This window comes from Chrysochloris asiatica, unplaced genomic scaffold, assembly GCF_000296735.1.
Source record: "Chrysochloris asiatica unplaced genomic scaffold, ChrAsi1.0 scaffold00008, whole genome shotgun sequence".
Taxonomy (NCBI): Eukaryota; Metazoa; Chordata; class Mammalia; order Afrosoricida; family Chrysochloridae; genus Chrysochloris; species Chrysochloris asiatica.
In genome coordinates, this window is record NW_006408526.1 from 29,440,238 (window position 1) to 29,464,160 (window position 23,923).

Consider the following 23,923-nt stretch of genomic DNA (forward strand, 5'->3'; position numbering starts at 1 on the left):
TCCCCAACTTTCCAGGAGCATCAGAAGGAGGGTGAGGGATGATGGATCATGGAGGCAGTGGCTTTCAGAGCAAGAATGCTGGGTTGAGGGCTAACTGCCATACCTGCACATCCAAGTGGTGGCAGGAAGGTGCAGGAGAGACAGGACAAGTCAACTGTTTCTGTGCCCTAGGTCACAAAAAAGACAGACATGCCCAGGGGCTCTTCCTAGCTCTCATCCTTGAACCCTCTACTCAGGTGATTTCCCAAGTTTCTGTTGAGATGCTCTCTGGCCATGGTAGACGCCTCCTCACCTCTGCGTAGGTGAGGGTCCCTATGACACACCACCGGCTTGCTCCAGGAAAGGAAGATGGAAGCCTGCCCACTGGGAGCCAATCCTTTGCACCAAAAGCTTCTTATGTTCAGCTGGACAAAGAAAGCTGTGGTGGCTCTTGGGGGACCCTTCTCTGGCACCACGCCTCTGCCCCCTTAAGAAGGCCCTTAACCTGAGCAGAGTTAGAGGGTGCTCTTCATGCCTCAGGATTCCAGATGTGAACACCAGGACTGCTTCATCACCAGGGTTCCCAGTTAGGTCTGGGAGCTGGGAGCACTATCCCAATTTGGGGAAGGAAGAGCCTACGCCGCATTGAGTCTGTCAGATCCTGGGGTCAGCACACGTGCTGCTCCTTTCCCTGTAACAGGTCTGGGGACAGGTACTGATGTGGGGAGTCCAGGGCACTCATGAAGTTCTGGGACAGGCTCCAGTTCTCCTGATGCAGCAGGTCTGGGGCAAGGAGACCAGAGGTGGTGGGAGGGTTCCCACTTTCTGTCTCCACCTCATCTACATCCTTGCTGGTACAAAGCGGCACTGATTCGAGCTCTGTCCCCTCCTCCCTGGCTTTTCGGCTCCGGTGCAGCCAGTGGCAGGGTCCACTCCTACAAACGGTGTCAGAGGCCACATTCCTCTGGCTCAAATATACTTCCAGCATGTAGTAAATAGTCCAGAAGATGGTGAAACAGCCTATGAGCACCAAGGTCTAGGGAGAATTCAAACACATTAGTGTCAGGGACTCTTCCCCAATGCCCTGAGCCTTTCTTATCTAAAACAACTCAGAGAGTCTTTCTCCTTTAAGGTGGGCTACTTTCCCACCCCCACTGCAAGGATGCCCTCTGAGTTAGTAGAGTAGGAACAATTCCAGGAAAACTGTTGGGACCCGGTCTTCCCAACCCCTCATTTCCCGACTCACCGTGATCATCATACCAAGGTCTAACCTCCCTGGGACCGTCTGTTAGTACCTTGAGGGTGTTGGGGGTGATGGTGTAAGCATCCTCCTCAGGGATTTTCAGCCCAGGTGGGCAGGGCAGAGAGAAGTCATCATGCAGGTATTTTCCACTCATGGCACTTTCTATCAGCCTACGGGAAGGAAGGATGCTCTACTGAACACGTTCCTCAACTGTCTGTCCTTAGCCACCCTTCCATCCACAGAAAGAAGAGGGGATACTCTGTGGCTCAGAGGGAGTGGGGTAAACTATGTGGGCTCCTTGTCTCCCACCCCCTCCCAGACGTTGCCCCAGGTCATTTAATGGAGCCATACCCACCTCTGTCTGTCCCTGATGTCTACTGCACTCCACACAGAGCCATACAGGGTCAGCTGCCACCTCCAGAGGGTGCCGGCCTGGGCTGGCTGGTTTCCTAGGGCAGTAAAGGGGTCACCCCTGAGGCATGCTCCTCTGTTGGCCAAACAGCAGGGACCCTGTGAGGCCCACCATCCAACCAAAGCGACTCAGACAAGGTCTGCCCTAGCAGTTGTCTGACAGTGTCCCACTGACCCCAAGGTGCTGCACAGGTGCCTCAGGGGATGACCTGAGTAGAGAAGTTTTGTTTTTATCTCTTTCATATTTTTTAAGTTTTTGCTGGGATTTTGCTTGGAGAAAAAACAAACTAAAAAAGCCCTTTTACTAAACCAAAGAAAAGTTTGAGAACCATTGATCTAGTGAATACCTAACTGGACTAGAAGGGAGGATACTAGGGATCAATTTCTATTTTTCTTCCCTGAGCTACCGTGTGACCCTACACAAGTCCCTTCAAACCTCCTTAGCTGCCTCCCAGGGCTGGTTGAAAGGTAACTACATGTGAAAGATCTGGAATCGTGGTTTCAATGAGGGACTTTCATTGCTATCCAGAGGAACAATGGGTCAGTCGCTTCTCCAAGGAATATGAGAGGTACACGTGAACAGATTCCGATATCAATGGCCATTTTGGGGGGTGGGGCACACTTCTTAGCATCTACCCTATGATTCCACATGGGAACTGGGGACTCTGAGATCCAGAGTGACAGACTGCAATCTTGAAAGGCAGGGAGGGCCCTGGTGGAGGCTCACCTACATCCCTGATAGCGAGTCTGTAAGTCCCTTTTGCCCTTTCCCCCCAGCATCGCACGGTGGAGAAGGTCCAGTCATCGAAGCCATTGGGATCCCTGGGGAAAGAAAAGAGTAGAAAACGTGGTGGGCGTGGTACAACGAATGGAGCCTTTCTCCAGGAAACCTTCCTTTCTCACTGTAGTAGCCACAACAATGAAGCCCTTGTTGTCTGAGCTACAGTTATTTGAGATTATGTTATGAGGGGTCTCCAAGTGCTGTCCCTTGCCTCTCGGATTATGGAATGAGGAAATGAATCAATGTGGGGCGGTAGAAGTGCAAACATGGAGAGAACACAAGCTCGAGTCAGAAAGATCTAGGTTTACACTAACTGCTCAGGCACTTACTAGCTCTCTGTCTTTATCTCTTCAGTCTCCTCATTTATCAAAGGAGGTTACAAAGTCTACTCTTCAGGGCTCTTACAAGGATTTTTGTTGTTGTTGGGTGCCGTAGAGACAGTTCTTATTCATAGTGACTCTGTATAAGTTTTCTGAGGAGTGGCTGGTGTGTCTGAACTACTGACCCTGAGGTTTGCAGTTCAGTGCTTATCCTACGTGCCACACCAGGATTAGAGGAATCCCTTACAAGGGTTAGAGGAAACATGAAGCACTGTGCTTTACTTAAAGCATGCCATAAATGGCTGCTGGGACAGCCAGTGCCACACAGCTGAAGACACTGTCCGTGTCCCATTTTCCCCTTTTCTTCTTGAGAAGGTCCTTGTTGCAAGTGTACTTACGTGTCCAGGCTGCGGGGGGCGCCGATAAGGGACATCATGCCACTGGGGCAAAACAGTTTCAGTTCCAAGCTGCCGCGTCGTGGGTGGGTGATAGAGACAGTCACTGCCACATGCTCCAGGGTCTTCAGTCCCGACATCTCCAGGTCCATCCTGCTGACTGTGGGAAGTCAGGCTGGGCAGTTGAGAAACCAGCCCCATAAACACTCATGCCCTCACTGCATCCCAACATACACCAAGGTACACACTCAAAGACACCATCACTGGAACCATATACAAATATCCATGGCAACCCTAAGTAGGTATTCCACATGAAAACTGGGACCCAGTACCAGGAAATAGAATGCAGTTGCTCTCAAGGAGTTTGCAATCGACTTGGGAAGATAACACATATCTAACATTTCTGGAGTATCTACTACATTTCTGGTATCGCACTAGTCATTAGGAAGAGAAAGATAAATCGGACATAGTCCCTGCCATCTATCTGCAAATAGAAACTGATAAGGTATGAAGCATACATAATTGATAAGAAAACAGAGATGTCTGTTTAGGCAGATAGTCTGCTCTGAAGAAGGAAATGAATATCCAGACTGGCAGAGTATTAGGGAAGGGGAAAATGGCATGCACAAAGGCAAAGGTGGAAATGAACAAGTCTCATATTGAAGACAATAAATACAATATTAATTTTAAAAAGCAAAACGCACACACAAGAAACTCCTGAAGTGGATAAATCTCAAGGCAATTACGATGACTGAAAAAAGATACTATGACAGTATCCCATTTATGTAACATTCATAAAATGATGTAACTGTACAGCCAGAGGGCAGATTAGAGGCAGCCAGGGGCTAGGAGTCGGGGAAGGGTGGGTGAGGCCATAAAGGGGAACAGGAGGGAGCTGGGGCGATGGCAGCTCTGAGTCTTGTTGGTGGTGGTAGAACAGCACATGCTACACATGCACACAGATACAGACGAGCACACGCGCACACTGTGAGATCTGAAGCGTGTCCAGGGACTGCTGCACTAACGTTGATTTCTCAGTTCTGATATTGTACGAGAATAGTAGAAGGCACTGGACATAGAAAGAAGCTAGGGGAAGGGTACACGTGATGTGCTTGTACATTTCTTTGCAACTTCCCGTGGATTGGATAATTACTGAACAAATAATTATTCTCATGTATAATCATTTCAAAAAATCAAAAGTTTTAAAAAACGAAAAGAAACAAAAACAACCTATGAAAGTGGAATATTAAGAGATTAGGTTTGGACACGGAGTAATTCTAAAATATTCTTCCTCCTGTGAACTCATTCCAGCAGAATTCCAGACAGAGAGCAGTATTTTCATTTTACCAGCGAAGAAGCTTGGAGGGGGATGGGAGTTGAATGGCAGGGGACCTACGATGGGAAGGGCTTTGAAACATTTATTTTAAATAAGCAACTGAGAGCTATTCTAGACTATGGAGCAAGGATGGAGTTTAAAAAGGAAAAGGTGCCCCATGAAGTTTACTTTTAATAGCTGTGGGTACGATGGACTAGAGTGAGAAGGAAGCTGGTGATAGGCAGACCAGCTTTCTTGTTGTTGTTGTTGTTAAGTGCCACCGAGTTGGTTCCAATGCACAGTGACTCTGTATAGGGTTTCCAAGGAGCAGCTGGTGAGTTTGAACTGCTGACCTTGAGGTTAGCAGTCAGTACTGACCCTATAGCACCATGCCAAGCTTTATTCTAGCCATGAGGGGATGCAATACTCCTTTCTTGTGCACTGAGTAAAGGTTTCCAGTCAGCACCTTAAAGACTGCAGTCCCTCAGCGCACTCACTTACTCCACAGTTTCTGTGTTCCTTTCTCCATCCCTCCTTCTTTCCCAATTTCTTAGGCCCCCCTTCTCTCCTGTCCTGAGGAAAATGCTGCCCTTTCTTCATCTCCAAGGGTTTGTTTATTCTAAGGTGTGTGTACTTAACTAGTGTTATTGTTCCCTTTACAGAACTGTTTATTGTTTGGCTGAGAATTGAGCGTGGGGGTTAAGTTCAGTTCCAGACCTGCAGAGTGGCTAAGGGTGCCATCGTTCCAGGGGTTTAAAAGTTTTCTCTTAAACCACTTTCTGCCCCTCTGGGTCCCTACCCTATAGTTCCCTTCTCATTGCCTTCACTGGACAATTTCCCCTCCCATAGCTTCACAAATTTTTACCTCCTGACTCCATCCCATGACAGAGACTCACACTCAGGACCACACCCTAGGTTTTGTCAGCACCTGGATGGTTCAGCCATGTTTACTGTAGTTTTTCTTACTACGTAAGTGGTACAAGCTAATTCAAGACAAATAAGAAAAATAGATGAGCACAATGGAGACAAAAAATGTACCCAGGAACTGAACTTACCCCTGGCTCAACTTTCAGACAAAGACTAAACAGTCTTGTAGGGAGAACAATACAGTCAGGGAGCGAAGAACTCCTTAGGACAATCAACCATATGACGTCAAAAGGGCAGCCCTGTGCCCAGGGGTAAAGCTCAGCAGGCGGAAATGGAAAGGTCAAATGGAAATGGAAATGGTAAACACAGGAGGGAAGTGGGAAGAGTGCTCTGACACTGTGGGAATACAACCAAGGCCACCAGGCAAATTGTGTACCAATGGTTGAATGGAAAACCAATTTGCTCTGTAAACTCTCACTCTAACCACACGTTAAAAAAGAGAAAGTACGCACAACACTTGATTGCATTTTGACAAATACTCTTCCAGCAATCTCTCTGTGGATGTGTTTTCTTTAATTCCTTCTGTCTACTTTTATAAAGGAGTCCTGGTGTGGCGCTACAGGATAAGACGCTAGACTGCAAGGTTGGTTTGAACCACAGGTTGGCAGTTCAAACTCACCAGTTGTTCCTTAGAAACCCTATACAAGGTCACTGAGATAACTGCTGGCACTTAACAACAACTCTGATAAAGGCCCCCTTCTCTGATAACAAACTTTGTCCTTCCACTCCCCCACTCTTGTCCTCTTCTGTTCCTTGCAACCATCAAGCTCCTCTTCCCTAACTGGCTTAGACCACAGCTCAGCTTCCCAACCACTCTCTTGTTTACATCCTCAAGCTTCCACTGCTGCCTTGCCCTTTCCCAGCAACTATCTGGCAAAAGTCTGACACTGGGTCAGCCCAATTATGCATCTTCTTGGCTGGATCTTCTTGCTTATAACTTTCTATTATAATGAAATATAAAGCATATCAAACCTTTCTCAACTCTTCATTTCCCTCCACCTGCCAGTGAAGCCTGGCTACAAATCCCAGCTCTGGCTTTTACTAGCTGTGAGGACCTGGCTAAGTCACTCTTAGTGCCTTAGTTTCCTTATCTGTAAAATGGGGATAATAATAGTACCTGGTTGATGCTGTAGGATCAGCACTGGACTGTTAACCACAAGGTTAGTGGTCCAAACCCACCAGTCGCTCCCTGGAAACCCTATATAGAGTTTTGTGAGTCAGAATCTGCCTTGACTACACTTAACAACAACAACATAGGAGTCATGGTATGATTAGCTAACATATGTAAAGTGTTTAGAACAATACTTAGCAAATATTGTTGTTGTAGCTAAGTGCTGTCAAGTCCGTTCCAACCCACAGTGACCCTGTATAGGGTTTCCGAGGAGTGGCCACTGAGCTTGAACTCCTAGCTTTGCAGTCCAGTGCATTAACCCCACAGCACCACGTCAGAATTCCAAATATGAACAAATGTTGCTGTTAAGTGCTGTCAAGTCATTTCCGACCCATAGTGACCCTGTATAGGGTTTCCAAGGAGTGGCCACTGAGCTTGAACTCCTAGCTTTGCAGTCCAGTGCATTAACCCCACACCACCACATCAGAATTCCAAATATGAACAAATGTTGCTGTTAAGTGCTGTCAAGTCGTTTCTGACCCATAGTGACCCTGTATAGGGTTTCCAAGGAGTGGACGGTGAGCTTGAACTGCTGACCTTGCAGTTCAAACCAGCTTTGCAGTCCAGCCCATTTACCCACAGTGCCATACTAGGACTGCAGCAAATATTGGTGGCTGTGTGCCGTGGAGTCGGTTCCGACTCATAGCGACCTTGTACCAGGGTTTCCGAAGCTGTAAACTTTACGGGAGCAGAATGCCTCATCTTTCTCCCGCGGAACAGCTGGTAGTTTCAAACTGCTAATCTTGTAGTTCGCAGCCCGATTCGTAACTACTACGCTACCAAGGCTCCTTCCAGCAAATACGTGTTGTTGTTTCTAAGTGCCGTTGAGTGGGTTCCAACCCATAGCAACCCTGCATAGTGTTTCCAAGGAGCGACTGTTGAGCTTGAACCACTGACCTTGTAGTTCAAACAGCTCTGCAGTCTGGCGCATTAACTCACAGCACTACACCAGGCCTCCCCAGCAAATATTAGGGCTATGTAAATGTAAGATGGCCAAACTTCATCTGTCATACTTCAGACATATTGTCAGGAGGGACCAGTCACTGGAGAAGGATATCATGTTTGGTAAGGTGGAGGATCAGAGAAAAAGAGGAAGACCCCTAACGAGATGGATTGGCCAAGTAGCAGCATCGATGGACTCAAGTGTGGCAACAGTAGTGAGGTTGGCCCAGGATTGGGCAGTGTTTCGTTCTGCTGTGCAAAGGTCACTATGGGTCGGTACTGACTCGATGGCACCTAACAACAACAAATGTAAAATTGCAAGGTCGGCGGTTCAAACACACCAGCTGCTCCACGGAAACCCTATACAGGGTCGCTATTGGGTCAGAACCAACTCGATGGCACTTCACAACAACAGCAAATGTAAGATATTCTTTTCCTTTTCTGTTAGATTTCTATGGAAAAAAAACCTGTATATAGTTACTATCACTACTTCTTACCCTCCCATTCATTCTTAGCACTTTTTTTCTATAAAATTCATATAGTATAGTTTCAAAAGCACAGCACTTACAATGGGAAAGAGCAATCCCCTAAACTCCTTACCACTAGACCTACTCCCTAGAGGTATGCTCACTTTCTATTGTTTTCAGCTGCTTCCTTTTGGGATTTCCCTCAGGGTTTCTAAACAATCACCATACACTGGTTTATGGTTTACTAACTCAAGTTTTTCTCCCCAGCTGGCTCTCTCTTCTATTTTCTCAAACTAATTATACAACTTTTGGACCCATCAGTCTCTTGTTTTGCCTTCTACATGCTGCGCGGAGTCTAGTATGATTTCTCTCTGGAGTTAAAAATTGCTTTGATTTGGGTTTACTTCATTTTCATGTTCCGATCTAATCCTTCCCAAATGCTACCATTGAACCACACAATCTGCCCTTTACTATGTTTTCAAATGAACAAACAAGTCAGGGGCTCCCTCAGTGTCATTTGCCTCTGGGGATTCAAGTTCTGGAACTCTCTGTCCCACTGTTATCTGCTGCAGGGCTGCTGAGTGAAGCCCTTTCTTCACCGCTCCTCAGGGCATAAGCTCCCTCTTTCCCTTCCTTTTTCCTTCCTCCCTCCCCTTCTCTTCTCTTTCCTTTTCCTCATACTTGTTATGAAAACATACTTTTAAAAAACTTATATTCTCAATGCCTAACTTCAATAATTAGCAGTACATGGCCAATCTTGTTTCATTGATGATCCCTACTTCTTCCCCTTCCCAGATTCTTTTGGTGGAATTCCCAGGCATCAAATCACTTTGCAGTAAAGATTCAGTCTTTGTTGTTATGGCTTTCTGTGAGGACCTTTGCTGTCTTTCCCAGGTGGTGGAAGGCATCTTTCCTCTGTCCTTTCAAAGCACCCTGAACCATCTCCCCACACTGCTGATAACCCTGCACTACACTGCACGGTATTAGGCCTGTCTACCCTAATGCATTGTGAGCTCTAGGTGGAGAATAAGCTCTAGCACCAGCATCTTACCCCAGAGTCCCTAGACCATAGCTTAGTTCAGGGCCTGGGAGGAGGTAGAGCTAATATATTTGTAGGATCAATGAGTGAATCAATCAAGAGAGACTTTAGAGAATGAAGGAAAGACTAAACTGCAGGTGAAAGGCTAGGAAAGACCAGGGGAAAGGCAAGGGATTAAAAAACTGAAAAGTGCAGTGTTTGAGGTTTGGGACCCCATGGAATGGGAATGGCACTGATAGAATGGGAGAAGCTTGAAAAGCAAACTGGCTTTTGTTGTTAGGTGCCATCAACTGGCTTTTGGGAGGTTATAATGAATTCTTAAAATGTGTGCATGTTAAATGTCATAAATTGGTGGAATATCCAAGTGGGCACAGTGACTTAGGAATAGATAGATGAAGGGCAATACCCATAGCTTAGCTGAAGGAGAATATTAATGTGGTAGAGAAGGGGCTTACAGGTGAGTGAATGACATGTTACAGAACATTCTGGAGCAGGACAGAAGCTCAATCCGGTGTGGGCAATAGCATGCTATGTACATGTCTGCTGAGGCTGTGTGTACAATGCCATGGATGGCACTAAAATTATTTCTACTAGAATTAAATGAATTAATGCTTATAAAAGTGCCTGGCACAAGAAGATGGAGGCAGAGATGATGATGTGGAGAGATGAAGTGGCTGGGAACTCTAGACCCAGAGAGGGAGAGGGGCTGTGTGCTGACGACTGGAGGGGCAGGCTAGCAGGGTATACCCTTTGGTTGGTAGATGATGCATGGTGGGGATTGTAACCATGACAATGAAACGATGTATGACAGGATGAATGTAAAACTAATGTTTTCCCATGTAAACTATCACATAATTCACAATGTTGTTGTTGTTGTTGTTAAGTACCGTGGAGTTGGTTCTGACTCACAGGGTTTCCAAGGCTGCAAATCTTTATGGGAGCAGAAAGACTCATCTTTCTCCCGCGGAACACCTGGTAGTTTTGAACTGCTGACCCTGAAGTTAGCAGCCCGATTCGTAACCACCAGGCTACCAGAACTCCTTAAATTCATAATAAAACGTTAAAAAAAAAAAAAAAAGTGCCTGGCACAGACTAAGCACTCAGGTCTTGGTGTATAATCATCATCTTATCATGGTCATCACTATTTTGCCTTTGATTAGCTGGAACCTTTTTCAACGCTTGTTCTTTGTCCCGGAAGATCTTGGGGCTATGTTTGCCCACAGTCTTGTGGAATCTTTGGAAATCTTTACCTCTCTCACTGGTAAGGGATCTGGACCTTGGACCCATTAATGAGGAGGTAGCTAGCGCTGTAAACACAGGTGTACTGTCTGAGGCAGAGAACGTAGACAGAGCATAGAGTCATGGAATGAGTCATAGGGGACACGCAGAGTTTGGGAGTAGTAAGAAGAAACAAATACCTCAGGCAGAGAAGTCGGATTAGGGCTACGAAGCAAGGGAGGTCACAGATGCTAGAGGAGGAGAGAGGGTCAGAGTTACAGGAAGGTTAAGTCAGCTGGATTCTAACTGGGAAAGGGGCACTGCGTGTCAGTTACTCCTCAGTGCAGAGGGAGCACAACAGGAATGAGCAATTGTTTTAGCTAATTCGTTTTCAAAGTTTCCAGGTTAAAGGATGACAGGGACTTTAATTTGTTTCCAAATAGGTGAACTGAGGATGTTTGAAGGCAGAAGAAGAATCAGTGGAGAGGGCAAGACTGGGTTTAAGAGGGAAAATGTGGAGACAGGAAGAACAGCATTCCTTGTATTGCCAGAAGGGCCAGTCAGCATACCAGAGACGGCAGACAAGGATAAAAGGAGAGGTGTAGTGGGTGTCCAGGAATCTCCTAATGCACAGACTCTCTGGGTTATTAGCCATTCCTCCGCAAACCCCACTCTCCCGCCTCCTCTCTGGGGGAGGTTCAGACCCTAGGAGATCACGGGGACCCACTCCCTTTACCCAGATCTGCTCCTGTGAGTAGAAGGAAAGAAAAGCCTGTCTTGCTCTATAGCTGCACTAACCAATATGATCGCCACTAGCCATATGTGGATATTTACATGAATTACAATAAAATGAAAACTTTCTGTTCCTCAATAGCACGAGCCATGTTTGGATTGTTCAATAGCCTCATATTTCTAGTGGCCACTGAATTGAGCAGCACAGACATACAACATTTCCATCATCACAAAAAGTTCTACTCGACAACACTGCTGTGAGCCTTAGTGGTATTTCACCTCTTATTCTATCATAAAGCTGGTCAGCTTCTGTCACCTTACAACCTCAAATAGGTCCACAAGCTTGGACCTACTGTTGGCTCAGGGGTGAATGAAGTCATGGCAGAGGGAAAGAGAGATTTGCTGAGCTCAGAAATTAGCGTGCCTGTGCTTGCTGCCCTCTAAACACATGAAGGTCTCCACTAGCAAAGCTCTCTCCATCGTTCTCTATTATGCCACCTCCCACTCTGCCTCACCCTGCACAATGTGTCCTTACTTCTCTTGCTTCCTAGTGGCAAGCACAAGCAGTTGCCCAAGATGCCTGAATATCTAGGGAAGTTTGTCAGACATTCAGGGCCAATATCAACTGGTTAGTGAGAAGCAGAGAGTGACCTAATACTCTTGTCATTCAGCTCATTATTTAACAGGTACAACTGTGGGTTACTTTGTTACTCCGATGACGGGAAGGGAGCTCAAACTTAAAAGCAGGGCTTTGAAACGGTTCAAAATGGTTTCATCATGGCTTTGTACAGTAACCAAATCTCTTGCAAATGGATTTTCACCTGCGCAGGAAACAGGCAGTGGTGTCTCACTCAAAGACGGTGGCCTACATATTCAAAGTAGCATGGCAGGCCGCCATCTTCAAGTGGGGCGTCTCTATGTTTTCCACTCAAAATCTGCTACATAAGAGATTTGGTTACTCTGCAGTAAATACACTGCCTTTGTTTCCATTGGCCAGAACTCCACCATTTCAAATCCATTCAATGTTCTGGTTAAAAGGCATTCTATCTCTAAAACATACTTGCGCAAAGCCAGGTGGTTACAACTGAACTGCACTCTTAAGAATGTTCCTGTACTTTTCTGCCTTGACTAATGCGTTTTGTCCTTCCCAAGATAGCATGCCTTTTATGGAAAATGCAATGAACAGGGGCATGGATTTCTTTCCACATAGAGGGAAATGGAGCAAGTGCTGGACACGGTTAAGGAGAGAGACAACTAAACTCTTCTTGGTAAAACTTCCACCCAAGGGGACCTGCCCTTGAGTTACCCTTCTAAGTTCCTGTCTCTGGTCATTCCATCTCCTACTGTTTTGAGTTGGTCACTTGTTAGGAGGGTGGGGGTAATGAGGATGGAATTCTAGTTTGAGCACTATGTTTGTAGTTGAAACATACATGATATGTTTCAACCTTTCCACCAAAAAAAACCCCAAAACAAGCAAATTACTTTGCTTGGCAAAATTCCTCCAGGAGCTGGATGTAGGAGAACACTCTGAAGCAGGAACTCTAGGAAATCTATAACAGATGATCCTCTAGCACAGTGCTCTAATCCGGCTCTTTCTTCTCTGGGAAAAGCTTCAACCTCTGTGCTCATTATAAGAACCAACTACTAGCCTAGAAGATCTACACCCCAGGACAATCCTAGAAGAAACGAATGAATACAATGGGCAGAATGATTGACCAAAGGCAGGGGCAAACGAGGGGCAACTGAAGTCTAGGGAGACCACTACACACTCTTCCACACCATCCCAACAGACAGATTGGACTCTCTCTGTATTAGATAAGCGTTGAAAATCAGAGAAAGAAATTCTCAACTTTTTTACTTCATTCAACGGCCACTGAGCTGAACAGAGTTTTCTGGCAAGTTCTTAGCAAGGGAGTCATAGGAAAGTCTTTCAACTGTTGCCGAGTCTCCTCAAGTCCCAAACCCACTCCTCCTAGCAGCCTTTCTAATCAGTTTCTTAGCAGCTCCTTTCCTCTAGTAGTAACTCAGAAGAAAGGTCTTATTTAAGCAGTCAGGGGGCCAGCCAACTCAGAAGCAGCAACATGTCCTAAAATGGTCAAAGAAAACTCAACAGGTTTGGCTGGAGCTCAGCTTCTAAAGGAAGGGGGGTAGAATCCAACAGGCAGGATGAGTTTAGCTTCCCCATCTCCCCGCCCCAAACCTCAGGCCCAAGATTAACCCCCTTCTTGCTGATCACTTACCATTCCACAGGACCTCCAGTGAACAGGGGGACAGTGGAATAGCCTTGTTCTCTTTTAACACAGGACTGACATATGATGCTAAGTAAGGTACAGATGTCCAGATCTATTCAAGGAGAGGGAGAAAGGGGATGCACAAATAAGATCGATGGCACACACACAGTCATCAATATGCTGCACAAAGCTTAGCTTTCTTTCTATTTTTCCTCTCCTACTATCACGTTGTCCTGGTGTGGTGCTGCAAGATAATGCACTGGAACATAAGGTTGGCAGCTCAAACCCACCAGCTGCTTCTTGGAAACTCTATACAAGGTCATATGGCACTTAACAACAACAGCAACATTTTCACCTAATGTCACTCCAAGACCTCATGACTCCTGAGGTCCTGATGACACTCGATGGCTACAAATCAATGAGGGTGTGGTGCTGTCAAGAGCCAGCACTCTGAGAGTCCCAAGCTATATCCAGGGCTTACACTTACTCTATTACTAGTTAGAAATTTTAATTATAGTGTTGAATCTGCCTTTATATTTATAAGACAGGTATCAACTGAGATTAAGGGAAAAGTGATCAAACAGAAGAAACGAATGAATACGAAGCCCTTAGAATGTGCTGGGCAATGTTTTAGATAGTTAGCCTGTTCACCTTGGCTGCATTGACGAGTCTCCACGCATTGAGGAGGCCAAAACCATGCTGGTGGCTATGACTGAAGCCTGCCTCGTTGGTGACCCAGTCTGCCCGGCGATCCTCATACTGCAAGGACAGAGGTCTTGGTTAGTCATCCTAACATCCTAACTCTGGTTTGCCTGTCCAGACTTTTCCAGTAAGGCTAATAGGAATGGATCTCCAAGGAAAATTGAGACAAAAGGTCAAAGCCCCCAATGTCACTATTCCAATGGCTTGCTTCTAGAGAAGGGGGCCAGGAGGCAGAGGTTCCTGAGGAAGGGAGACCAACTTGAGCTGTCCTCTGTAGGTAAAATGGCACTGGGTAGAATAGGTACACATAAGTTCAGGTCTGTGGTCTTGAATGGGACTTGGCAACTAACGTGTGGGACACTTTGAATGTGAGGCCTCCTGGTACTAGCAAATCCCTAGAACCAGAATTCTGGTGTAGGCTGGGCCGGGCCATGTGTCTAGCTGGTAGCCTCTCACCTGGGTGGCTGTGAAGACAATGATGTGCTGGACATCGCGCCACGTGAGGCAGGGTCGCACCTGCAGCATCAGGGCTATCATGCCGGCTGCCAGAGGTGCTGCAGCTGAGGTCCCTGTGTGGCCCTCAGTGCAGCCAGTGCCCTTCTGAAGGTCCCAGTCCGTGGTCACCTGGAGTGTGGAATGTAGGGGAGAGACTGAATTAGCAGGAGATGTAAATGGAGGGGACAGGGCTAATTCTCAAACTGGGCTCGGCTCTTGTTAGATTTGAATCTTTGACCAGAGGGGCCCTCCAGCAGGTCAGGACAAAAGAGGTCCTGAGTCCTTCTAGGCCTTACAAGAGAACCTTGGGAACTGAGAAAAGGTAATAAAAAGGAGAGTGTTTCTTATAAGGGTCTAGTTATAGGTGGAAAGGAGATAGAGACCTGGGAGAGGACCTAAGTGCAGAGAGGGGTCTCCCAACTCTTGCTCCTCTAATAGTCCTCACCCCAACCCTCTAACCTCCACAATCATGCTAGACAGAGGAAGTGGCGGGGCGCTCCTGGGCCTCAGCTGGAGCTGAGACAATGGTGACGGCACCATTCAAGGAAATCTAACTTGGCAGTTCAGCGATAGGGGCTGGGGTGACATCAGAGCAAACAAAGGGTGCTTGTTCTCTGGGAGAAGTAGCTGCCTCCTTGTCCAGCCTGTGGGTACAACATTGCTTCGTGTCTACTCTGCCGGCCTAGCATGGCCCTACCATCTATGGGACAAGCTGCATCGGTGCTCAGGGCCAGATGTGTCACCTTGGGTTCTGTGAGTTCTGAGGTGAGAGGAGAACGTGGGAGTAGGGGGGAGGACAGTGGCATGTGTGTGGGAGAGAGTCAACTTGAGAGCCACAAAGGGTTTCCCTGAGGATGGCCCTGCCTGCTGAAAGCTGCCCTCCACCATGTGAAACGTGGGATCCTTAGCCCAGGGTGCCAGAGTTAAGACTAGAGAATGTCTTTCTTCCCAATGTTTCTGGTCGGATACCAGGGTGCTGACTTCTGCCAAGAGCTGCCCTTTCTCCTTTGTACTCACTGCTTCCCTCTCAGCTGCCACAGCAGCTGCCAAGAGATGGAGTTTATACTCAGACATCGTGCACGCCCAGCAGAAAACGGGAAACAACTCTCCAAGTTGCTGTCTCAATGAGAGTGGGAAGCCTGGTTTGTGCCAGGGAGCAGATTGATTTCTTCCTGTTAAGGGAACAGCCTCGCAGTGACCAGTCTAGTAACTGGCTGTGAAGTCTGTGAACTGCTCTGGTGGCAGGTGCCCCTGGCCACCACAGGAAAGTCCAGGGAAGCTTCCACAGATAGCCAAATGGTGAGTGGCACATGCCTCCCTGGCCTGGCCCCACAATGAGCTCTACCTCGCTGGCTGAGCTGGCTACTAAACAGAAATTGGCATTAAGAGGTTCCAAGAAAAGGACATTCCAAACATGGGAACTTAGCTAAGCACACTCTCTTTTCCTTTCTGGACAAACTGCAATTCAGATGGAAGATGAGGGTGGGGGAAGAAATTGAGTTAGGAAGAGAAAAGCAGGCATTGCCAAGCAAGAGTTCAGGTCTGTGACTATCCTAGGAAGGATTTTTTTCGTCCCAGGCTGGGGCAGGGGTGGGCCGGGTCCCCTAAGCTTTGCCAGGGGGTAAAGAGTATAGCATACTCTTCCTCTTCTTCCAAATCCAGCCTGGCCTGGGTGGGTACCCTCTGTGCACAAATCCCAGCTTGCCTCTCTTGCCATGTTGCTCCCTTCTCTCGTCTCTTCAAGGAATGGGGCATGGGTCAGTTGGCGTAGAGCCTTTGGAACACTGTGCTGACCAGAAGTCATTTATTGGCAAAATAAAACGTCAGTTCTGGAAAATGAATTTGACCCAGCAGGCAGACAAAGCAACCCAATTCCCAATGGCTCCTGAAAGACCTCCCACCCCGGGCCACTGGAGACATGTGACATCACGTGGCTCCAGCCCCTCTCTTGCTTGGAGTCTGCTGTCCCATATTACTCTATTTTGGGCCACAAGGGCAGGCAGGGAGCTCTAGGATGGTATTCCAGGGACCTGGTTTAGACCTGCTGGGAGGAGCTAAGTGGGGTCAGGTGTTAACAACAGACCCTGAATTCTCTACAAGAGTTCCACTGGCGAGAGATGTACCACTCCCTTGCTCTGGGTCCTATCAGAGCAATAAGGAGAGATGTGCGGTACTTCCTTAACTCTTTTTCCCACCGATCCCATGAAGACAACCACTGGGTTTACTCCCGGAGATGAACATGACCAGACTCACTCTATTTGCTACTGGGAGCTGAAGAGCAATGGAATGGTGATGTTCAGGTTTTAAACCTGCAGAAATTCACCAAAGCCCAAATGCGATCAACTGAAGCTATTCCAAAGAAGGTGTATAATCCATGTGATGCTTAGTAGTTGCCATATGATCTTTAATTTGTCAATTAAAATTTTTAAGGAAAGAGCCACTTATGTAGGCTTATTCAGAGTCTTCAGTTCCATTCTTCCAATGGTGGTTTCCCTTAAGCCTGCTGACAGAGAAGAGAACTAAGAGGCAGGACAGGGAGCTGGGAACAGAGAGAAGTGAGGCTGGGAGCCCTGAGAGCAATCTCAAAGGAGAGGGGCTGGGCAGGAGGGCTAGGGAGGAACTCACAATGCTCCGCAGCATCTTGTCCCCACCACTGAAGGTGACCGCTAGCATGGAGGCACACTCCTCTGCATAGAAAGGCATCCGCCCCTCCTCATCCACAGCACCTGGGACAGAAGGGAACCAAGGGGAGCTGAGATAAGGAGCCAGTCCTCTGACAAACAAACTCATCGCCAGAGAATCCACTCCAAGTCATGGCGACCCTGAGTGTCAGAGCAGAGCTGTGTGCTTCACACGACTGTCTTGGCTGTCCTGTTTACAGAAGCGTTGGCCAGGTCTTTTTTCCCACAGAGTTGCTGGGCGGGTTTGAACCATCCATCTTTAGGTTAGCAGCCGAGCCCATCATTGTGTCCCCACAGGCTCTTGTTCAGTGACCTGATAATGTCAGAGTTATCTTTGCGTTTTCATCTGGGAATTGTCCAGAGTTCAAAAAATGATCTCAGAACTGTTGGTACAGGGAAGGGATTATAATCATTGTAATGAAACAAAGTATATGGTTTGTTGAATGTAAAACTGATGATCTGCCTGGTAAACTTTCACTTAATTCACAATAAAAACTTAAAAAAAAGAAAAAGTAAAGAGAAAAAACCCAATGATCTCAGTGGCCAGGTCCCTCGGAGTGGCCATGATCCTCAACCCAACAGGCAGCCTCAGTGGCTGAGCGGCAGGTGCTTTCAAGGGCTTCCACTCATCCTTCCGTTTCCGCACAAACATTTCTTAAGCATTTGCTGTTGAGTCACACACTGTGCTCAGCATTGGGCATAATGGGAAAAGCCATTGTCCTGGCTTCAAGGAACTTATATTCTGGTACGAGGTTGGGAAAGTAAACACACCCAGTTTGGACACACAGATAAAATGCTGTCCATTTAGGCCATTTACCTCCAGCAGGAGGTAAGTGGCCAATGGGAAAAGAGGCCAGAGTAGAGGGTAGCCAGCTGTGGTGGGGTGGAAGCAGGCTAGAGTATCTCTGATGATGAGCTGTTCTCAGGGTATGTGACATCTCAGAAAGTTTCAAGAGCCTTCCAGAGCAGGTCTAGTCCCTCCTAACACTCTGAGTCTGCAGACAAGATGATGCTCACACATGAAGCAGAGTTACATCGAGATACAACCTGAGTCGTGCAGACACACACACACACACACACACACACTCACGGAACACTTAGTCGTTATACCTATGGTGACTGTGTAGATGGAGTTGGCGTAGCCATCATAGTTGCAGTTGTCATTGTGCTGGCCCCCGTTGCCACTGGCAACCACAAAGATGCTCCCAAATCCTTGGCGCCCAGCAATCACCCCATGTTGCAAGGCAGCCTAAGGAGCAAAACCAAAAAACATCAGAGTTATCAACGGAGAAGCTCTGAAAATCTCTATTCACCACACCTGTCACCCTCTCCTCCCCTTCTAGAAAGATAAGGGAGAAAAAGGCACTGGGCACAGGGGAACGATTTCAAGAGAAAACTAAGATGGGGAGATAGCTGTTCATTGAACAGAAGTTGGATGATTGTTCAGATTAGCTGATGATGGATGGGGCTAGGGCCGGGAGGCAGACAACAAAACCAAAGGGAGATAAGCTCAAAGTCTTCTTTCAGTTATCTCTAAGAACGAGTGCTCCCTTGTGTCCCCCAATGCTTCCTGAAAGGAAGGAGTAGGGTTAGATGACATAGGTCTGGCCTGTCAAGTGGAGGTGGGTTGAGGAGAGGGACTAGGTGAAGAGTTTTGGGATAAGTCTTCTAACAACCTCAAACAGTTACCTTTCCGAGCTGATGGGGTCCATCCACGGTCTTTCCATCATCATCTGGACCCCAGCTGTTGAGGAACACCCAGAGTGAAGAGCCAGAGCCAGGCTGTGGTTATCCATGCAGGGCCTCCCCTCTCAGCCGGTCACCCCTCTGCCTGGGGCTCTGACTCTCCTTCCAAGGGTTCCAGTTCAGGACCCCTATGATTAAGAGGCATGGAGTTTAAACAAGTTCCCAAGTCTTTACATAAGAATCGAGGTCCTTTCCTACTCCAAAGGAGGAAATGGAAGAGCTTGCTAAGAGTCTTCTTTTTCTTGGAAACCTGCCAAGTTTAGGACCACTTTAATGTGTCCCTAAAAATTTGTCAGCTCCAGAGAGCAGTAGACAGTACACAGTGGTGGGCAGGGAGAGGGGCTCAGCTCCTCGTCTAATACTAGACTTGATGGCAGAGGCTCCACAAAGAGAGCTTTTAAGACTGAAGAGTTCTTTATTCTCTCTTTAGGAGGGAGCATATCTGATGGATGAAGTCATGGACTGAAGTGTAGGTGCTGCTGGCCATGCTGCCATGACAGCTGCTTCATGTCCACTCCCAGCACAGCCATAACCTGAAGTTGCCTATGTGCTCATGTGTGTAGGGTGGTAGGGGGTGGTGCTAGGCCCTCAGCTTACTTGTGGTTGGAGAGGAAAACCCACTTTCTTCTAGAGGACTGATGAGTTTAGAGAAAAACTATAAACGGGACTGTGGGGGAGGCAACTTGATTTTCAGGGTAATGCTCTGTTCTAAACATGGGGCTGCCGCCTGAGCAGTCAGTGGCTGGGGAGTCAGACAAATGAGGACAATGGACTCAGAGCCTCCTCTGCAAGTACCTGTGGAGGCAGGGCTGTACTTTCATTGGGATATTAGTTCCTGATGCTCCAGCCCCTGGCCTTCTCACCTGGTTCCTTGCTACACCTTACCTGCAGCTGTAGATGTCATTGATCTGATAGTGCTTGTTGAACGCCACAGCCTCCATGCTGTCTGTGAGGGGTCCATCCAGTACCCGGATACCTAAGCAGTGAAGGCCACAACAGCTCCTGAACAACGCTGATACCACAAAACACGGGTCACAGTGCTAGTCCCCTGGATATGAGACTGGGTGGTGGGGAGCCCCAGGGAGCCCCAGGTGGGAGACTCACTTTTCTCAGGTTGTTCTTTTGTACTAAGTATATGTGTTGTTGTGGTGTGCTGTTCAATACATACTGACTCACAGCGTTCCTACTGGACAGAGCACAACTGCCTCATAGAGACTCCTAGGCTGTAATCTTTACAGGGGCGGGTCACCAGGTCTTGCCTTCCATGATGTGGCTAGTGGGTTTGGGTTTGAACTGCTGCCTTTTCAGTTAGCAGCCAAGCACTTAACCACTGCACCACCAGGGCTCTCCATATAGGTATTGTTGTTGCTAAGTGCCGTTAAATTGATTCCAACTCAGAGCAACCCTGCGTAGGGTTTCTGAGGAGCAGCTGGTAGGTCTGAACTGGCGACCTTGTGGCTCACAGTCCAGTGTTGATTCTACAGTGCCACACCAGGAGTCTTTGCATATATGTTACTTATCAAAAAATATTTTAAAAAATTCTACATTGGGATTAGCCCTTAAGGATCCCAAGGTCTGGTGGGAAGAGTCAGGCTAGAATGTAGCCTAGCAAAGTTTCTAATCTTCCTAATCAATCATGCATGCCACTCAGTAGCAGGCGTTCAGTAACTGGTTGTTCTTGTTGTTGTTAGGTGCCATCGAGTCAGTTCTGACTCATAGTGACCCTGTGCACAGCAGAACGAAACATTGCCCGATCCTGGGCCAACCTCACTACTGTTGCCAAGCTTGAGTCCATCGATGCTGTTACTTGGCCAATCCAGCTCATCTTTCTCTTTTTCTCTGACCCTCCCCCTTACCAAACATGATATCCTTCTCCAGTGACTGGTCCCTCCTGACAATATGTCCAAAGTAGGAGAGATGAAGTTTGGCCATCTTGGCCTCCAAGGAGCACTCTGGCTGCACTTCTTCCAACACAGATCTGCTGGTTCTATGGACAGCCCAATGTACTTTCAGTATTCTCCTCCAATACCATAACTCAAATGCATCAATTCTTCTATGGTCTTCCTTATTTACTGTCCAGCTTTCACATGCATATGAGGTTACTGAAAACACCATGGCTTGGGACAGGTGCACCTTTGTCCTCAAGCTGACATCTTTGCTTTTCAACACTTTAAAAAGGTCTTATGCAGCAGATTTAATTGCAATATGTCATTTGATTTCTTGACAGCTGCTTCCATGAGTGTTGATAGTTGATCCAAGAAGAATAAAATCTTTGACAACTTTAATCTTTTCTCCATTGATAAGAATATTGTTTATTGGTCCAGTGGTGAGGATTTTTGTTTTCTTTACATTGAATTGCAATCCATACTGAAGGCTGTGCTCTTTGATCTTAATCAGTAAATGGTTTAAGTCGTCTTCACTTTCAGCAAGCAAGGTTGTATCATCTACATATCACAGGTTGTTAATGAGCCTTCCTCCAAACCTGTTGCCACGTTTTCCTTCATTACTATTACTGCTCAACAAGCACTTTTTTGTTCCTGGGCTGGGTCCCCTATAGCTTTGCCAGGTGGATATCTATTCTCATCCTCTAAATTGGGTGTGTCACATCTTGATGGCGGCCTAGGGAAGAGGAGACTTGGACCTTGAGAAGTTCAGGCTCTCACTGAATCCTTGTTTACAGGCTGCCCTCTGCTGGAGTATATGGGGAATACAGGCAGTCTATGCAGTCCAGGTTGCCAATCATTATTAGGAATCGTCAGGTGGGTGGTTCCAGTTTATTCCAGTCACCCTCTGCTTTGGTGGACAAAGAGTGAGAGGTAAAGGAGTCAGAGAACAACCTCCCGTGGGTGAGAGGGCTGCTCGGCTTCTTAAAAGGATGGAGAGCTGACAGTGACTGTCAGAAGAACTAGGAGCTGGAGAGGTGGGAGATGAAAGAGGAACTTTCAAAGACTGACCATGTGGTCATGGAGAAAGATCAAATGAGCAGGCACTTTGTAAATTATGAAAATACAAGTATGTAAATGCAAAGTAGTTGAGAAAAGCAAACAAAAAACCCAACAAACTCAAAGAACAATCTCTGCTGTTGAGTCGTCCCTAACTCATAGTGACCCCTCAGGATAGAACAGAACTGCTCGCTCCATAGGGTTTCCGAAGCCGTAAAGCTTTCTGGAAGCAGACAGCCTCCACTTTCCCATATACAACCAACTGGTGTGTACGAACCACCAATCCTGCAGCTAGCAGTCCAACATTCAACTTATTAGCTGAGTAAAAGGCGTCCTGGATGGGAACAGAAGAGGGAGGAGGAGACTGAGCAGAGGGGCTCGGTCTACACCACCACTTCCACTTTGTCTGAAATACTGCACAGAGAAACGAGCACACTGATTTGTCCTACAGAAACATAAACTTACCCTTTCTCTGCACTGTGTGTGAGAGGGGGTTAAAGGCGGTTCCAAATGTACGGGAAAGGGGGTGGGGGGTCACAGTCGAAGCCTCCCAAGACCTGACTGAGAGGCTGAGTTACCTGCTATGCGGCTGCCGTATGCCACCCCGACTGCACAGAAGCTGTTGTTGGGTACAGCTGCAATCTCTCCTGCACATCTGGTGCCATGATGATTGCCGTTCTCCACATCTGGGTGAGGCATGGGGTCGGGGTCATTAGAGTTGAGGTCATAGCTGCCCTCAGGGCTCTGAAATATGGAGGGGTACAGGACTATGAAGTCATTCCATGGTTAGAAGAGGTCGGGGTCTGGAGTTCAGGGAGAGAGAGAACTGGAAGTTTGGGGCACCAGGCCCATCCCTCTCTGAAAACCATGTGGGCTACAAGACATACAGGCACAGGACAAATCAGGGCAAAAGTGAGAAGTGCCACCCCCCACTGCTAGGGAGCCAACGCCAACTCATAGTGACCCCGCAGGACAGTGGGGAACTGCTCCTTTGAGTTTCCAAGACGGTAAAACTTTATAGAAGCAGACAGTCTCATCTTCCTCCTGGTGGGTTTGAACTGCCGACCTTGTGGTCAGCAGCCCAATGCTTATTCCACAGAGCCATCAGATAACAACTTCTGTCTCATCTTTTATAGGAACAGACCCAGGAGACTGCTTCATGGCTTTGCAAACCTGGGGTAGAGGATTTGGGACGACATCAAGGTCGGGTTTTAGAGAGGAAGGGACTCAGAACTTTGGTGGCGAGGTAATTGCCTATAAAGGCCACTCCCTAGCTGCCAGGGCAGGGAGTGGCAAAAGGAACCAGAAGGTACCACCTGGGTCTGCCCTCCCTGAGTCGGGTCAGGAGCACCACTGCACCTTACCTGCCAGTCTGGAATGCTGACTGAGGAGAAGGAGAAAAGGAAGATCACCACCCCACCTCCTAGGTCCTTTTGTTTGGCCCGAAGACCTCGAGGAACGGGGACAAGCCTGCAACATCATCCAGAAGGAGGGTAGACATGGGAGTGGAGGGGGGTTGTTCCCAGGCTACTCACATAGTTGGGTGCAATGTCCTGGCTGGTGTGCTCAACTCCATCATCCACTACGACCACGGTCACCCCTTGCCCGGTCACATTGCGCTCCCACACACCAGTCACATTTATGTCCCTGCCGGGGCTCCGCCGGTTATTCTGCGGGAGAGACAGAGTCAGGAATGGCTCCCCAGGCGATGCAGTGACACACAGCATACCCACAGAGAAGTGAACTTAAAGGCAGTCCCTTTCAGCCTTGGCCACCCACCAGAGGTTGTGGATTAGTAAGTCTACATAGGGAGACAGCCAAGGAGGGGCCACAGGGGAGAGCTTTGTCATGGCCTTGGTTTCCTGGGAAGCTTGGCATCACTCCTGGGTGATATAGGGTGAAAAGGTGGGTAGACTTAAGGATTGGGTAAAATAATTACTGTGCCAATGTAAGTAGTTACCATTCTAATAGTGTAGTGTTTGCTTTATATATAGAAATTCATCTATCCTAATCACGATTCTATTGCTGCTGTTAAATGTCATTGAGTCAGTTCTGTACAGGGTTTCTGAGGAGCAGCTAGTGAATTTGAACTGCTGCTGACCTTGTGGTTTAAACTGACCTTGTAGTCTAGGTTTTCCCTACAGCACCACACCAAGACTCCATGATTCTATTGCTGCTGTTGTTAA

General features: G+C 47.5%; 1 protein-coding gene across 1 annotated transcript in view; it reads right to left on the reverse strand.

Annotated features, from left to right (window-relative positions):
- Positions 1-595: 595 nt before the first annotated feature.
- PCSK7 (proprotein convertase subtilisin/kexin type 7) overlaps positions 596-23,923 on the reverse strand; it is a 32,956-nt gene continuing 9,628 nt past the window's right edge. The window contains exons 4-17 of the mRNA XM_006833857.1: positions 23,273-23,407; positions 22,316-22,481; positions 19,681-19,771; positions 18,739-18,793; positions 18,160-18,298; positions 16,994-17,094; positions 14,330-14,497; positions 13,823-13,930; positions 13,181-13,283; positions 3,133-3,289; positions 2,361-2,455; positions 1,578-1,671; positions 1,275-1,392; positions 596-1,015 (exon numbers count right to left, since the gene is read on the reverse strand). Of these exons, the coding sequence (XP_006833920.1) occupies positions 647-1,015; positions 1,275-1,392; positions 1,578-1,671; positions 2,361-2,455; positions 3,133-3,289; positions 13,181-13,283; positions 13,823-13,930; positions 14,330-14,497; positions 16,994-17,094; positions 18,160-18,298; positions 18,739-18,793; positions 19,681-19,771; positions 22,316-22,481; positions 23,273-23,407 (1,899 nt within the window). The 3' untranslated portion in view covers positions 596-646. The remainder of the gene's footprint in view (positions 1,016-1,274; positions 1,393-1,577; positions 1,672-2,360; positions 2,456-3,132; positions 3,290-13,180; positions 13,284-13,822; positions 13,931-14,329; positions 14,498-16,993; positions 17,095-18,159; positions 18,299-18,738; positions 18,794-19,680; positions 19,772-22,315; positions 22,482-23,272; positions 23,408-23,923) is intronic.